At 37.5% G+C, this 15,357-nt stretch overlaps 1 protein-coding gene across 2 annotated transcripts in view; it reads right to left on the bottom strand.

Annotated features, from left to right (window-relative positions):
- The window catches only part of PEX5L (peroxisomal biogenesis factor 5 like), a 203,225-nt gene extending 190,863 nt beyond the window's left edge, over nucleotides 1-12,362 (bottom strand). The window contains exon 1 of one of the 2 annotated variants that reach the window (XM_039855381.1): nucleotides 11,887-12,362. In XM_039855381.1, coding sequence (XP_039711315.1) covers nucleotides 11,887-11,907 — 21 coding nt within the window. In that variant the 5' untranslated portion in view covers nucleotides 11,908-12,362. The remainder of the gene's footprint in view (nucleotides 1-11,886) is intronic. The other variant, XM_039855382.1, reaches the window with a different exon arrangement.
- Between the last annotated feature and the right edge of the window lie 2,995 nt (nucleotides 12,363-15,357).

The following is a 15,357-nucleotide window of genomic DNA, read 5'->3' as shown; positions in this document are numbered from 1 at the left end:
ACACACACACACACGTGCGCACACACACACGCACACACAGATTGTTGGTAGAGGAGACTCCCTTCAAAGCCATACAGATGGTTGTGCATATTAGTTGTGCAAGGATGTCTGGATGAAGAGGCCCAAGTCATATCTGAAATCCAACCCTCTAACTCCACTTGCCAAATTGTGTGCCTGGGTGTGTGATTGTGTCATCCAGAGAAAAGGAGAGTCTATGTGTTCGACCCACCCAGAGAGAGTCCCTTTTTACTGTTTGCCCAGAGATGGCACATATCACTGGTATAGTCACTTCCTCTCTCTTATTACAGAGAGCTTTGACATGTGATTTTGGAATCTTTTTACTCTGTATCTGAATGGGAAGAATTACTCCTCTGTATCTCAGGCTCCCATATCAGAGTAACTATGGGAGACATACTAAGAAGATCTGCATATTCAGAGAGGCTCGCAAAATAGACACATCCCCTGGATGACCATTTTCAGTGCAGTTCCTTCCTTGGATCCTTGTAGTGTGTGTGTGTGTGTGTGTGTGTGTGTGTGTGTGTGTGTGTGTAACTATGGAGGTCAGGGCTAGAGGTGTAAGCAACCCTTACAACTGGATGTAAGCAAATGATAGCTTCCTAGGGTGTGTGTTAGTGCTATAATCAAAATCACTCTTGACAACTAGCTGAGATGGTGAGGAAGTGAACAGGACCTCAGAGGCATGGATTCTAATTCCAAATGACCTTGGCCAGTTAGAGATATTAGAAACCATTAGGAGAATCTATTATATTTTTAAATCTGAAGCCCCAGACTGTCCTCAGGCTTTAAAGAGGTTGAACCCATTAAACTACGTAGACTGCTTTGACAGCAGAGTGTTGGTTAATTACAGTAGCAATCTAATTATAAGGTTTGTAAGGTTTCCCTATAATTGATTCCCTTTCAAGAGTGTGGAAACTTCACTTGACATGCATTCGCTCCTGAAACTCATAGGAATAGACTAGATTTTGGGGCTTTGTGTGTCTTAGAATCAGGAAGATCATCCCAACTGCACTTAGGAGTCCTTTTTAAGAATAAGGGACTCTTCTGAGCATTTCGTCCATTCATTCTTTTATTCTTTCATCTATTCATTCATTCCACAAATAAATACCGCATTAATAGTATGTACCTAGAACTAGTAGTGCCCAGGGATATAAAGATATATTGAATATAGTCACTGCCACAGACGGGCTTACAAGTAGTTGGGGAGAATTATAAAAATAAATAATCAAAGCTCTATGTTAATTATGGTATTAGCGATGCATATAAGGTGCTAAGGAAGTATTTAGGAATTGAGTGCTATTTACTCTGCGCCCCCACCAGCACCGTCCCACCCTAATTCTGCATTGAGTGTGGGGCAGGGTGGGACGGTGCTGGTGGGGGCGCAGAGTAAATAGCACTGAGGAAATAACACTTAAGTGGAATATTAAAGGATAAGTAAATATTCAGTATGTGAAAAGTAAGAGTTTGGGGATAAAACTGAAAATTCAGAAAAAAGAAAATCCAGAACTGTGAGAGGAGAAGAAAATCAGGCATCTGCCACCATTATAAACAACCGCATATAAAAGTAACTGCTGTGGCTAAACTCCTTCCTCCATACACAATGTTTATGAGACAGTTTGCCAGCTCTATAAAAACATAGGAGGTATTCTTACAAAGTCATTACAACATACGGTGACATTTATTATCTCCATGTCACAGATGAGGAAAGTGAGGTTTACAGAGGAGACGTTATCAGAGCAAGATTACACAGATACTATGTGGTCAAGCCAAGATTTGAACTCGGGGTTATCTGATCCTGGAGCGCAAGCTCTTAACCAGTGTGTTTTTGTAGCCTCTTCAAATGTGAGGGATTATTAAGCGATGTATCATGCATGCCATTGAAAGCCTTTCGGAATACTTTTTCGTTTTTTCACTTGGAAGAGAGGTAATTAATTACAGAATTAATTCCATCAAGACCTAGCCCTCAGTTTCCTCATATGTGAAATGACATAGTTATTCTATGTGACACTCTAAAGACATATATCTCTAAAATTCTATTTTCATTTAATCTTGCTGCAAGCTTAAGAACACTCCTTTTTGTCCTGCATTAATATTTCTAAATATTTATATAATGGACTGCATTTCAATATTAATGACTCAAATGCAAGGGGCTTCTTGATTATAATCATCCTTTAGATGAATATGAAACACTACTATGCCTAGTTTTCTACATTAAATTCCTGCACATGGAGGGAAAACAAGTTCTTACCACTAAGGTTCATGATATGTATTTTAATTCCCTGATTAATTACTAAATTCTTCACATGGCTCTTTCTAATTTCTCAAAGAGAACAGGAGTGAGCAGTTGATGGGCACTGATGAATGATGGAGGGATCGTTTTGCTCTTGTTTGCTGCATGATTTAATAAACCAATGTAATCTAGCTTCACAATGTTCTCCTACAGGCCTGCATGTAATGGCAGGTAGTAACAAATAAGCACAGGGCTTAAAGAAACTTATTTTCTTTTAACTCTTATCCCTCGAGGCAGACTGGGCTTTAGTCAAGATAGAGAGATGTCTATTTTACTTTCAAGCAATATCCATAACATGTTATAGTGGACATTGGCTTCTTTTTTTTTTAACTTTCTGAAATCTAGCTTTATAGCTGGAAAACTGCCCACTTTTGGAGTCTTGGTGGTAAGCAGATGTGAACTTTCTCAGACTATCTTGCAGATAGGGCACCTGCCCCCATTTTGAATTGGATTTGGGGGCACATAGGAGCAGTCATAACAGAGAGTTCATCCTGGCAGTGGGGAGCAGCAGCTGAAGCTCCAACATGGGGTTTCTGTGGGCAACAGCGGCAGTGGCGAGCGGCTGATTCAGTGCCCAGCGGCTGAATCAGTGCCTGATGAGGAGGTTGGTTCAGGGTTGCAAGCTCTGATGTTCCTTGTTCTGTGAAAGCAGCAGTGGTGTCTGTACTAGTCTGGTTTGAAGTCTGACTGGGGCTGTGCCTCTGCCTATTGCCTGGTTCCTCCATCTCGAGCCTAGTTCTAGTACTCTGTGAAAACCCCATCGTACTTTAAATTAAAAAAAAATTTCATAATACCCTTTCTCCTTAGTTGCCAATTTTTAACATTTTGCTATATTTGCTTCCTCTCTCTCTCTCTCTTCTCTCTCCTCGTCCTCCACCCCGTATATATGTAATTATATCGTTATTTTCATTATCCTAAATCACTTGAGAGTAGGTTACATACACTAGGCCCCTTTATCTTTTCATACTGCAACATGTATTTCCAATGATCAAGAATATTCTTTTCTTTTGCCACAGCTAGTTGTCAAATTCAGTTATCAAATGTAACACTAATGCTAATTTAATCTCCAGTCCATAGTCAACTTTCAATTGTACCAATAGTGCACTTTATAACAATTTTCTTTCCCACTCCAAGATCCAGTCCATGATAATATATTGCATTTAGCTTTCATGTCTCTTTAGTCTTTTAATTTGTAAACATCTCAGTTCTTCCTTGGTTTTCATAACATTCATATTTTTGAAAAACAATCTGTTTATTTTATAGACTATCCCTCATTTTGGTTTCTCTGAGGTTTTCTCATGATTCGATTCAAGTTGTGCATTTTCAGCAGTAATATTACATGAGTGATGCCATGTCCTTCTCAGGGCATCTCATGCAGAGATGGACATCTAGATGATCACCTTACTGATAATGTTGATTTTGATTATTTAGTTAGGGTGTTGTCCAATTTCTCCATTGAAAGGTTACTATTTTTTCTTTTGTAACTTACATGGGTGATATTTTGATGTTATATAAATACCTTATTTCTCCTCAAACTGCCCCATTCCTCAGATTTAGCATTGACTGATCATTCTCGCTTGAATCAATTTTTACCATGATTTCAAAATGCTGATTTTTTAAATCTCTATCATTCCTCCTATGCTTTTTAATTGACTAAATGTACTTTTAATAAATCCTCTTTCTGCTTAAATGAGCCAGAGGTGGTTTCTGTTGTGTACAGCTAAGAACACCTGGTGGATTCACTTGTATATTTAGGCAGCTGGTTTCAAGAACCCATTAAACCAGTTCACTCAAATGGTCAATCCGTCAGTCCAAGGAAAGACAGTAGGGAACACCATTAGGAAAAGAAGTGATATAACTTTTCATGGCACCTTATTTAACTTTTAAAACACACTTACAGACTAGACTTTCCTCTACTCTTAGCTATATGACTACCAAAAACTGGATATATAAAATATCAAATAGTAATACTAAAACTGAAAAGCAGGAAAATATCAATTTATGACGGAATGTCAAACACTTGGCTATTTGGAAACATCTGGTGATTTATTACAATGTTTATGTTTCACTTAGATTTTTTATTGTAATAAACATCAAAATAAAGAATAATAATGTAATGTATATAGCACATTGGCATAAGGCAGCTTTCATTCTCATACTAAGTCTTCCAACTAAGCTATATGGAACTTTTTGATCAAGTCTCTAACGCTTCTGGACCTCAATTTTCTCGTCTGTGAAATGAGATAGTTGAACAAAACGTTTTTAAGAGTTCTTCAAACCCAGGATTCTAAGACCTCGAAACTGAACACTAGTGCAATTGTTAGGGACATAAGGAAGTGTTAGCCTAGACTATTCTAATGGGTACATTTGGATCCAAAATTATTCTGGTATAAAGACCCAGCAGCTATGCGATAACTCTCAAGTTATTCAGAGAGTAGAAACATCAGAACAATTTAAAGAACAGTTTAGTCTAAAGATGCTATCGCTGTTTTCAGCTGTCTGAGTAGATGTCTGTCCCAAGAGATCATAACCTCAAAGTGCTGGACATTGGTCAGGTTACACCTTGAGTAATGTGTCTTGTTCAGACGGCCATACTTTTATGGTGTCATGAAAACATCAGAAATGTCATTATAAGCAATGGTTGAGTGAACTGGGCTGATTACCTTAGAGAAGAAAAGATATAATGGAATGAGGACATGATAATTCTCTAAATATTTGAAAGTTTGTTTTATTCAGGGGGCACATAATAAATAGGTTTGTTGTCCTTTCTCCAGAGGGAAAAACTACAACCAATTGGGTAGAGATTATGGTGTCAATATAAGGAAGAAACTTTATCAAACATAGTTGTGATAGTTGTTCTTGTCGTCTCCTTTGCCAGGAGCCTCATCGTGCCTCTGTGATGTCAGAAAGTTACCCAAGAATCAGGCCTTTTACTGAATTCTCAGTGTAAACATTTTCAGACCAGTGCTTTTCAAATGTTAATGTGCCTGTAAATCCCCGGGTATCTTAAAAAGTTTAGTTTCTGATTTAGTAAGTCTGGAACGGGACCTGAGATTGTGCATTTCCAACAAGTTCACAGGTGTTTCATGTGCACATAACCACCTGCTCAATCAGATGGCACATCCCACATGATCGAAGAATTAAGTATAATAAACATGTTATAGTTAACTTCCATGTGAACGGTGGTAAAAAGATGCTTTGCAGCTCTAGCATCTTCTCATGATGTCTCATCTTCTCATGATGTTTAAATGTTTTCTTCTTTCTTGTTTCCTTAAAGAAATTCCATATTTTCTGACCTTTTACTATTTTTGCTCACTTTGCATGATGGTACTGTCATGACTTTGTCTGATACACTTTCAGGTAACTAGAGAATATCTCCCCCAGGACATGTTGGATTTTGCTTATTTAGGGTCCTTACTTCCGTTGACTATAACCATTTTTGGTGGAACACATAGACATGCACACACAAGCCCACATGCCATTTCATGATGCTTTTCACTGGATTTCTTCCACAAGGCATAATGGTTTTGGAACAGAGGCCTGTGTGTGAGCAGGAACACTGTGCTCTGTTCACCTATAAGCTCCCCACCTTCACTTTTGGCCTCTTCCACCTCCTAGTGGGCATCTCAGCATAGTGGGAACTGGGTGCTGTATCCAGAGTCTTCTTACTGTCATTGTCTTGGAGAAACTTTTTACCTCACACTGATATAAAATCAGTTTTAACCCTCAAAAGTACACAGAACAATTCTATTCCCTTCCTACATCATAACCCTTCAAATATTTATATAGCGTCATCATGGTGCCCTTGAGTCTTTGCTTTCCAGGCCAAACGTTCCCAGTTACTTCAATCATTACTCATAAGAAATGATTTTGTCCTCTACCATAACAGTTGCTTTAAAAAACTAAATAATTTTCAAGAGGTGTGGGGGTGGGAGTTTTGTAGTTCTCTAGGTAGGTTTCTGGCATCACAGCAGCACCAGTTCTCCCTTGGAATCTCCATGATTCATAGATCACCATATGGCATTCTGTTTGGGGAAAAAAAGTTTTTGCTACATCAAGTCTCACTTGCAAGGTTTGTCTGGTTTTTCAGAAGTCTCTGTGCATGAGCAGGAACTTTGGGGAGTTGTGTATGTACCTGCAATGCAAACTCTCCCACTTGATTCAGGTTTGCCCCATTTCAGAGCTGCTGATAGGGTTCTGTGGGTCTCCCTTGAATGAAGTGGTAGATGAGCAGCCTCTTTCTATCTAAAATGAGATCATTATTTTTCACCTGTGAAATTTCTAACGGTAATTGTCTAAAAATAATACATGAGGATGATCAATTTAGTAAAATCTCACATGGGGAATAATAATGATCATGTATATAATTGTGTTTTAACAGAAGTAGTATATTGTACTAATAAGGATCGGTAAAAGTGACATTATAAGGCAACAGTGGCAGTGCGTGTATTATGCTCTAAGCTTGGAACAATCAGCAATGGTCTTGGCATTTAATCAATAAGGTATTAACTATCTTCCTGTTTATGTTCTGCACGATATAATAATATATAAGACAAAAAAATCTTTCTTAAAGACTGAGGAAAGAAGTTTTTTATTTGGTATTCCTAGTAAAAAAGATGGCACAAGTGAGGAGGGGTGGAATTTGGTGAGGTGGACATGAAGGAAGGAGTCACTTGAAAGAAATGTAACCCCCAATTCATAGCTCTCTAGTCTCTGAATCAGGAGTTATATGCTACAGTTCAAGGTGATTTTTCTCTTTTATAAATTCTGAATTATGAGAGGATGATACATGTTACAGAGACTTGACAATCTCATTTTCTTTATCAGGGTATTTAAAATTATATCATGTTCAAAACATTTACACCAGAAACATTTACACCAGACTTAAGTCTTTTAATAAAGAAACATTAGGCTGGGGTTTACCTTCACATTTAGTGCAGAAAATGCACACTAGGTATTCTATAACCATATCGAGAAGCTAATTCTAGAATATAAAACCTTTAAACAGCTCTAGCTTATGCCTGTGCTGGAGACATGTGATCTCAATGAAAAGTGTAAAACAACAGCCCGCCAGATGTTTTGACTACATGATGCGCCACATCTTAATGTTTCCTAGACTGGCAGTGCTAATACTAGAGAGTCAAGATTTTAAAATTAACACGTTCTGTTTTAACCTTTTCTTATTCTTTACTTTAAAAATGTTTTATAGTCAAAACATTCATATGCTGAAAATTTTTTTCAAACACATGTTTTTTAGGAAGAATGTTTATAAACTATAAACAAAATCTAGGAAGAACATATTGCATTTCTTACGGTAAGTGTATAATGTGAACTGTTGGCTGGTATAGCTAGGGAATAAAATTTTCAGGTTAATCAAATATTCTGCAATATTACATCATAAGTATTATAATTTTTAAGTGTTAGAAGCTCAATATTACACTCATACCAAGCATGATTTGCTTATAAATATATCAGAAAGCACTTTAGAATCTTGCTAAAGCTTGTCATAATTTTGACACCAGCTTCGCTATACATGAATTTCTTTCAATAGAGTTCTAGTTAATAATATGTCAAGCAACAAATTCATTGTATTAATGCTCATCATCACTCACAGGAATACTTTGAGGAGGAAGGCAGGTGCCATTTCAGTTGGGGGAAGAGGGAACAGAAGCAGCTACTTCTGATCAAAATAACACAACTAACTCCAGCCTTAAGGCAGCATTGCTTCGTCCTCCTTAAAACAGCCCCTTCATCCTGCCCCAAACTAACATTTAAATATTCTCCTCTGAAAATGCAAATACCACTGTGGGGTGTGTGTGTGTGTGTGTGTGTGGTGTATTGGTATCAATTATATCTTTGTTGGCAAAAGGTTAAGGAGAAATGACACAGGATAGAAAATGGTGGCATCAGAAGGGGAAAAATGGATCTGTTAGAGAAGTAGAAATATTGTCGATTTTAGTTTTGCTCAGGTCTCAGTTATGACAAACTGCGGTTACAGATGTTGAAAACAACGTTCTATAATCTTACTTTGCATTGGTTTCTATGTTCCCATTTGTAGTGAACCCAAATGAATCCCAGTGGCCAGATCTAATGTATTAACATAATTTATGTTACCCAAGCTGTTCCCTTTTGTGAAGCTTTTTAAAAAAGCTTAAGCAAAGTCATAAATACAGACAAACACAAAAGCCCTTTGAGGGAAGACAAATAAAATGTTACTTTTAGAGCTATTAAAAATCTTATAATTTTGTCATTTGAATTTTCTTTAGTTTTTATCTTGTGAAGCCAGAGAGTGTGGAATGATTCTTCAGCTGGCTTGAATAGTCAAAAAAAAGTCTCTTTTGAATGCCTGTAATAAAGATCTGTTACAAATAGATTTTTTGTTTGATTGCCTTTTGAAATAACTTTTTATAATAACATAAAACATTACTGTGGCTGCTTTAACAATAAAAAAAATCTTAGTTCAAAATTGAAATTATATTGCTCTATAATTGCAGAAAAAAGTTTGGTTAAGGAAATATGCTGAGCCACATAACTATTTTGTTTTAATTGGCAGTGTTATCTAATGTACATATACAAGGTAAGGATCACAGTACAGAGCATACAGAGGTATTGGAGGAATTAAGACCACAGATCATCTATTAGGAATACAGAGTTTGGTCAGAACTGATGCTAAGTATATTTAATCACTATCAGCCCCCTTGGTCAAAGGGGAAAAAGAGGTAAATCTAAAACAGTAAAAAGAAAAACAAACAAAAAAAACCTGTGCTTAAGTTGCTGGGTGATAAATTCCCCTTGGAAATAATTGGTGAGGTAGTTAGAAAACAGCACAACTCTGGGGCCCTGCTCCTAATAAATATACCTTTGACATTTAATATGAAACCAAGAAATATATGCTACTATGCTACGCTCTGTTTATCTAACTGTAACAGATGTCAACTTTTATCTTCTAATGAACTAGCAGGGTGTTTTTAGTTTGTGGCTTCTAAAATAAATTCAGTTTCTACAGTAAGCTGGATGGATTGGTCGTATGTATAAGAATTAATAAACTTTATTTATGAAATCATTAAGTTGTAAAAACAAAGGCATTACAGGAGTTTTAAATTCTACTATTTTTTAAGGCTTCATGTGAACACCACCCCCATCCCAGACTATTTACAAAGCATTTTATTTAAAAACCTCTGGATACAGAAAAGAGAAGAATTAGAAAGCACAGCGGATGATTGCAAATATTTTCTGTTTCACTCTTGTTTTAAGGTGTTAGCCAAGAAACATCAGTGTTTCAAATGAACTACAAAGTTGGCAGAAATGTTAGTAAATCTATTCATCCCTGGTCCACTTTACCAAGTATGTATTCATATTTTTAATAACAAACACTTCGGAGTATTTACGCTACGTTTTTTCTACTTCATGATTAGAGTCAGGTACACACAGGAAAATAATTCTGTTTTTGTTAACAAGAGATTCTTTTTTTAAATCTAAATATACCAACATGATGGAGATTTTGTCTATAGGCTAAATACTATTCTCTGGGGAAGAGATTGGGGTTTTAAAATGTATGCAAATATTTATATTATGAATCAGGTTGTAATGGGCAGTTTTTTGGGGGTGGGAATTCCCACTAAGATGATCATATCATTTAATAGCTACTAAACTAGTAAAGCCTTAGAAGTTTTATGTTTAACATAATGGTCAATAGTAAATAGGAAAAAAAGTCTTATGCTCTGAAATTTTGGCAAGTGTATTGATTGTAGTCTTTATTTAGTAACATTTTCAAGTTAAGCCTGGGAGCAAAGATTTGTGAGTTTTACTGCAAGCCATCATATTTATTGTTACAGCAGCGCATAAGCCAAAAAACCCCAATAAGATTGGAGCATATGCAGAGTCTTACATTTTGTCTATTCTCTAAAAGTGAAGTGAAACCCTCAGACATTGTTCTAGATAATTCAAGTTTCAATAATATCCCCAAGATTCAGAAATTGAGTTAAAATTGTTTGGGGTTCCTGAATTTCCCAGATTGTTGCTTTGGTTCTTCATTCACAAAAATGAATTTTCAAATAAGAAATGAGGTGGAAAATTTTTGTTATATGTCCAAGTAGTCAATTATGAATTTTGTGTGAATGCACAATTTTCTGAAGAAACCTTTCTATTTTACTCTTATAGAGAAATTGTTTAGGGATAATAAATAGATAATACATAAAATTATAGGTATCATTCTTAAGTGGAGATGAAACATAAAACTATAGTAATAATCCTTTGTCAATTTTTTCACCAGTCATTATTTAAAAGCTTGTTAGTAAACTTTCCAGTTAGTGTCGCTTTAATAAGAAACATACAGATCATATTTATTATATATATTTAGAAATATACTTCGGTCACTAATTATTGCCCATACTGTGATATAATCTCATTAATAGTTTTCAAAACAGGATGATGTCAGTTATAGGGGAAATGCTTTTGGAATTCTGAGAGTGCTGATTCAGAATTCTTACAAAACTTAGGAATATGATACAATACCATTTTATATCAAAAATAAATTATAGTCCAAAAGAATTTCCCCACAGACTTGGAAATTAAATTTGGGTAGTACTTAGTTATGAATGCAACAACATATTTATCTATTTTCAATCACTCTAAAAGACACAGAAACCACATCTTCCATATGCACATATGTTACACAGTAGGGTGAAGACACCACATATAATGACTGCATTTGACCATCTTTGGAATGGAGAGGAAGCTCAAACATCAAAACTGAAGACTAAAGCATTTAGGAAAAGCAATAAGAGCACAGTTCATACTTTAGGAAGCTGAGTTAGTATTTTATTCCCCCACTCCCAAAGCACACACCTGCCTTTATAAAGAAGAACCAACCATGTGAATGAGAACTGGAGTCAAGGTTAAAGTAATCTTCCCCAAGAGAGTAAAGTGCATCAGAGAGAAGCAGCAGCTCAGCTCAAATGAACATTAACAATCAAAGGTAGTCCTTTCCCTGGTAAACAGTAGAGCCTCTTGGACATATGTTTGAAATTCATCCTCCTAAGTCATTTTGTGACTATAGGAATAGGTGACAATGTCCCATCATCTGAAGGGGGGAAAATACAGCACGAATCATTTAAAAAAATATCACTTAAAAAAAAATAATACAAAAGTGCAAAGTGTTCTAACTGTCAAGGAACCTTTGCAGATGGTAAAGGAAAAGCTTTGTCTTTCCTATTATTGTTTGCCCTTCAGTTGACATACATGCCCAGTTGCATCAATAGGATTACGGCGGAAACACGGTAAGCTCCAGGTTTCCTCTGCTTGGATTCCTTGATCTTGTTTAAAGAAACAGGCTCAGGGAATACACAGAAAACAAACTTCCCAATCGGAGTTCCAAGGTGGTCTTTCTTTCCCTTCTTACAGCCTCAGAAACACGTCTAGTTTTACCAATAGCACCCGACAGAAATGTCATGGTTATGTTGCACCACTTCACTTGTTGAATTATGTGAAGGCAGCACTTGACCACAGTAACTTGGTGAACCGCCTTGCTCTTAATTTAGCCCCTAAGATTTCTTTCCAGTTCAATGGAAATGTCTTACCTGCATGTGTCCCTGGTACATTCTGCTTCGACTTCTTCAAGGCTTCCTGAGGTCACTGGATGCTTTCCCTGTATTAACTTGCACACCTACAGAGGGGAGACGGCGGCGTGCACACTGGGTTCTCACAGGGTGCCCCTGAGCCGGGTCCAAGGCTTCAGGTAGCCCGCAGGCAGCGGCTCCTCGGCAGCGCGGCCGGCTGCCGGGAACTGTTCTCCGCTCGCGGTGCTGAAAGCGGACTCGGGAGAACGCGCCGAGGAGGCGAGGAGCCCAGGCGGCCACGCTTCTCTCGCAGGCGGAGGTCCTGCTCGCCGGGTGTCTCTAAAACTCACTCCTTCTCCACCGAACTCTTTCTCGCTTCATGCCGGGCTGCCTCATGTCTCTCTCACTCTCTTCGCCGCGAACCTCCTCCTCCTCCCAGCCCTGACGTGAGCTCCCACACCAGCCACCGCCGCAGCTGCCGAGCGGGGCGCGCGCCGCCCTCCCGGCAGCGTCCCTGCTGAGAGGCCGCGGGCCGGGCACGCGCGCGCGCCCCCGGTGGGCCTGGGAAGGGCCAGAGGGCGGTGCACAAAGCACCGCGCGTGTGCTCGGGGATGCACACACGCGGAGGCAAAGTGCCCGCCGGTAGTGGTGGTGGTGGTGGCGCGACGCGTTCAGGTGCGGAGTCGGCTGCCAGGGCGATTTTAGCCCAGCAAGAAAAGAGGGAGGAAAATGCATTGTCTCTTTGGGGGCCAGCAATATCGACTGAGCCCGTCTTCCTACAGACATAATAGGCTGAGCTTGGGCGTTCCTGAAGAGTTTACTTCTGATTCAACTCTCACAAGTTACCTTCGTGTTATTCGGTGAATAGGGGCTCTCCCCACTCACCCCGCCCCCAATTTATCACTGAGCACCCTACTATTTTAAATCCCAAACTTCAGTCCCCAAATGCTTTCCATAATTTTTCCCTTAGCACTTACCATCTAATATCTTGTATATTTTACATATTTATTTATATTGTCTGACTCTGTCTACATATACAATATTATTTCCATGAGATAAGGAATACTTTGGGGAAGGAGAGGAGTGCATTTTGCACGGATATAGCACAGCACAGTAGAGTACCTCTTAGCACATAGTAGGCATCCTATAAATATTTGTTGAATAAATGAGTCTTTATAATATACAGGTGGAGTGCATTTAAATATGTCTCAAGTTGAAGAGACTGGATAGTTTGATGTAGTTTTTACATTATAAATGTATATACACACATGAGCTGGTGTATGTGTGTATACTGATTACCTAGTTTTGATGGTAAAAAGAACTTCACGCAACGACATGCTCCCCAAATTATATGCAGCATAATATAATCACCCAAATATTGCACATAGCAGAAATATTTTTCATAAAGTTCAACAAAAACTCCCTTGGAATATAAATATATATTTACATACAACTGTATGAAAAGGAAAGCAGTAGAACAATGAATACATTATTCAGAATGTTGGTGACCCTGAGAGAGGGAGGCGGGGAAAGGGATGAGGAGGCACTTTATATGAAGGTTAATTGTCAATATCTTAGCTATTATGCTGGGTGGTGATTCACAGACATGTATTAGCCTATAAAAATTACTATGTAACGAAGTAAAATGAAGTCATGTATGGACTAGTAAACAGAGTGTAAAACGAACCAAAGAACTTATTAATCAATTCAATGCATCTGAGGTCCTGAAATAACTGACCAATCAACTAACCAACCAATCAAAGACAAAATGACAGACCGGTAGGCAGGATATCTAGATTCCTTATTCAACTCCACCCATAGTTAACATTGGACAATTTTCCTTACCCTCTAGACTTCTGCTTTTTCATGTCTAAATCATTATAAACAATTTTTTTAATCCTGCAATTTGAAATATGTTCATAAGCTCTGTAAACTGTAAAATGTTTTTTTTTTGTTGTTGTTGTTGTTTTTAATAGGACAGATAAAAGTGCTAGTTCCTTCTCACTACCTCATCACTCTCTTGGGCAAGTATACTAATTCTCCATTTCCTCACTTTTGAAGTAAGGCAAATATCTTCCCAGCCTACTGCACAGGGCTGCTGAAGGCTGAATTCATGCAAAGGGAGTCTTAAATTATAAACCACTATGTATATGTAAACAGACTTTTTTCCAGTCCAGAAAAGATGAGTGATGATTTCCTGAGACCTCAAGCTCTATAAATTTAAGAGGGGAAAATTATTTATTATAAATGCTACCATGTTGGTCTAAAAACCTTAGGGGAAATTCTAGTGTTTGATTTGAAAGAGCTAGACATCTGTGAAGTAATGGTAGGGCAAAAGTTTTATAATCCATTATATGCTTATTATTATTTAATGACAGATTCAAGGAGCTATCAACCATAAAAGTATTTGGACCAGCAAGGCAACCACCTAGAGCTGAAGATAGAACTCATATCTTTTTGTTAAATTTAAGTAACTCATTTAGTTACTTTGTACTTCCATAAAATCTCAAGAATACAAGTGCATCTGTGAAAACATCCTTCTACTTGTTCATTTGTTCATTCATTCATTCATTCATATTTATTAAGAATTTAGTATGTGTGAGTGCTGTACCAAGTGCTGAAATATACTGATGAATAATGCAGATATGGTCTCTATCTCCATGGAACTCACAGTCCAGATACCTGATAAGAGTACATTTTACCATCCCAGAAAGATAAATCTGTCTAGACTTTTTTTAAACAAACAAAAACTACAGAGGTTACGCATTTTCCACGTTTCCTCTACCCAAGAATTTACATCTAACCTCTTCTAGTCAAACATTTCCTTCTCAGTTGTGAACGGTAACCCTCTCTATGGCACAAATATTTCCTTCGAAGCCTATAAATATGAGCGAGGCTTGTGATCAAACACACTTGGCTGATTACCAACTCAAGTGGCAGTATCTCGAGATACTTTTGATTCATAGAACCATCTAACAATTTATATATGCCATTTAGCTAGGCCAAAAACTGTCATTCAAATCTAGCATTTTAGCTCAAGTAATCTGGCATTTTGGTGCAATATAAACTGCACCAAGTAGATATACCAGTATAAAATTGATAAGATAAAGCAGGTGTGTACTGTATTTTGGTGAACCCTAAGAATTTTATGATACACATAAAAAAAGCTGAATCATAATATAATTATATTTGTAGAAAGCTTTTTTTTGCAAATTAGGTTGTTTTTAAGAGATCTTGAAAGGAGAAAAATGTGCATAAATTTATCTTATGACTGCAATAATGGTGAGAAAGCATCGTTTTATGTAATCTCTGCCCCCTAAATCCCAGAATCATTAAGGTAAGTGGGCAGAAGGTAAATAAACAAACCAAAGATGAAGCAGTTTGGAAAAAGCGTGGTTCTTTTGGAACCGAGGTAAGTGGCAACAGCCATATGCCTGCTTCTCTGATACCAGAAATATTTGAATAAAAATGGAAATCTCTGCCTAACATCTA

The sequence above is a fragment of the Pteropus medius genome, unplaced genomic scaffold, assembly GCF_902729225.1.
Source record: "Pteropus medius unplaced genomic scaffold, Ma_sr-lr_union100, whole genome shotgun sequence".
NCBI classification, from domain to species: domain Eukaryota; kingdom Metazoa; phylum Chordata; class Mammalia; order Chiroptera; family Pteropodidae; genus Pteropus; species Pteropus medius.
Note: the sequence above shows the minus strand (reverse complement) of the source record. Positions and strands in the feature narration are given on the sequence as shown.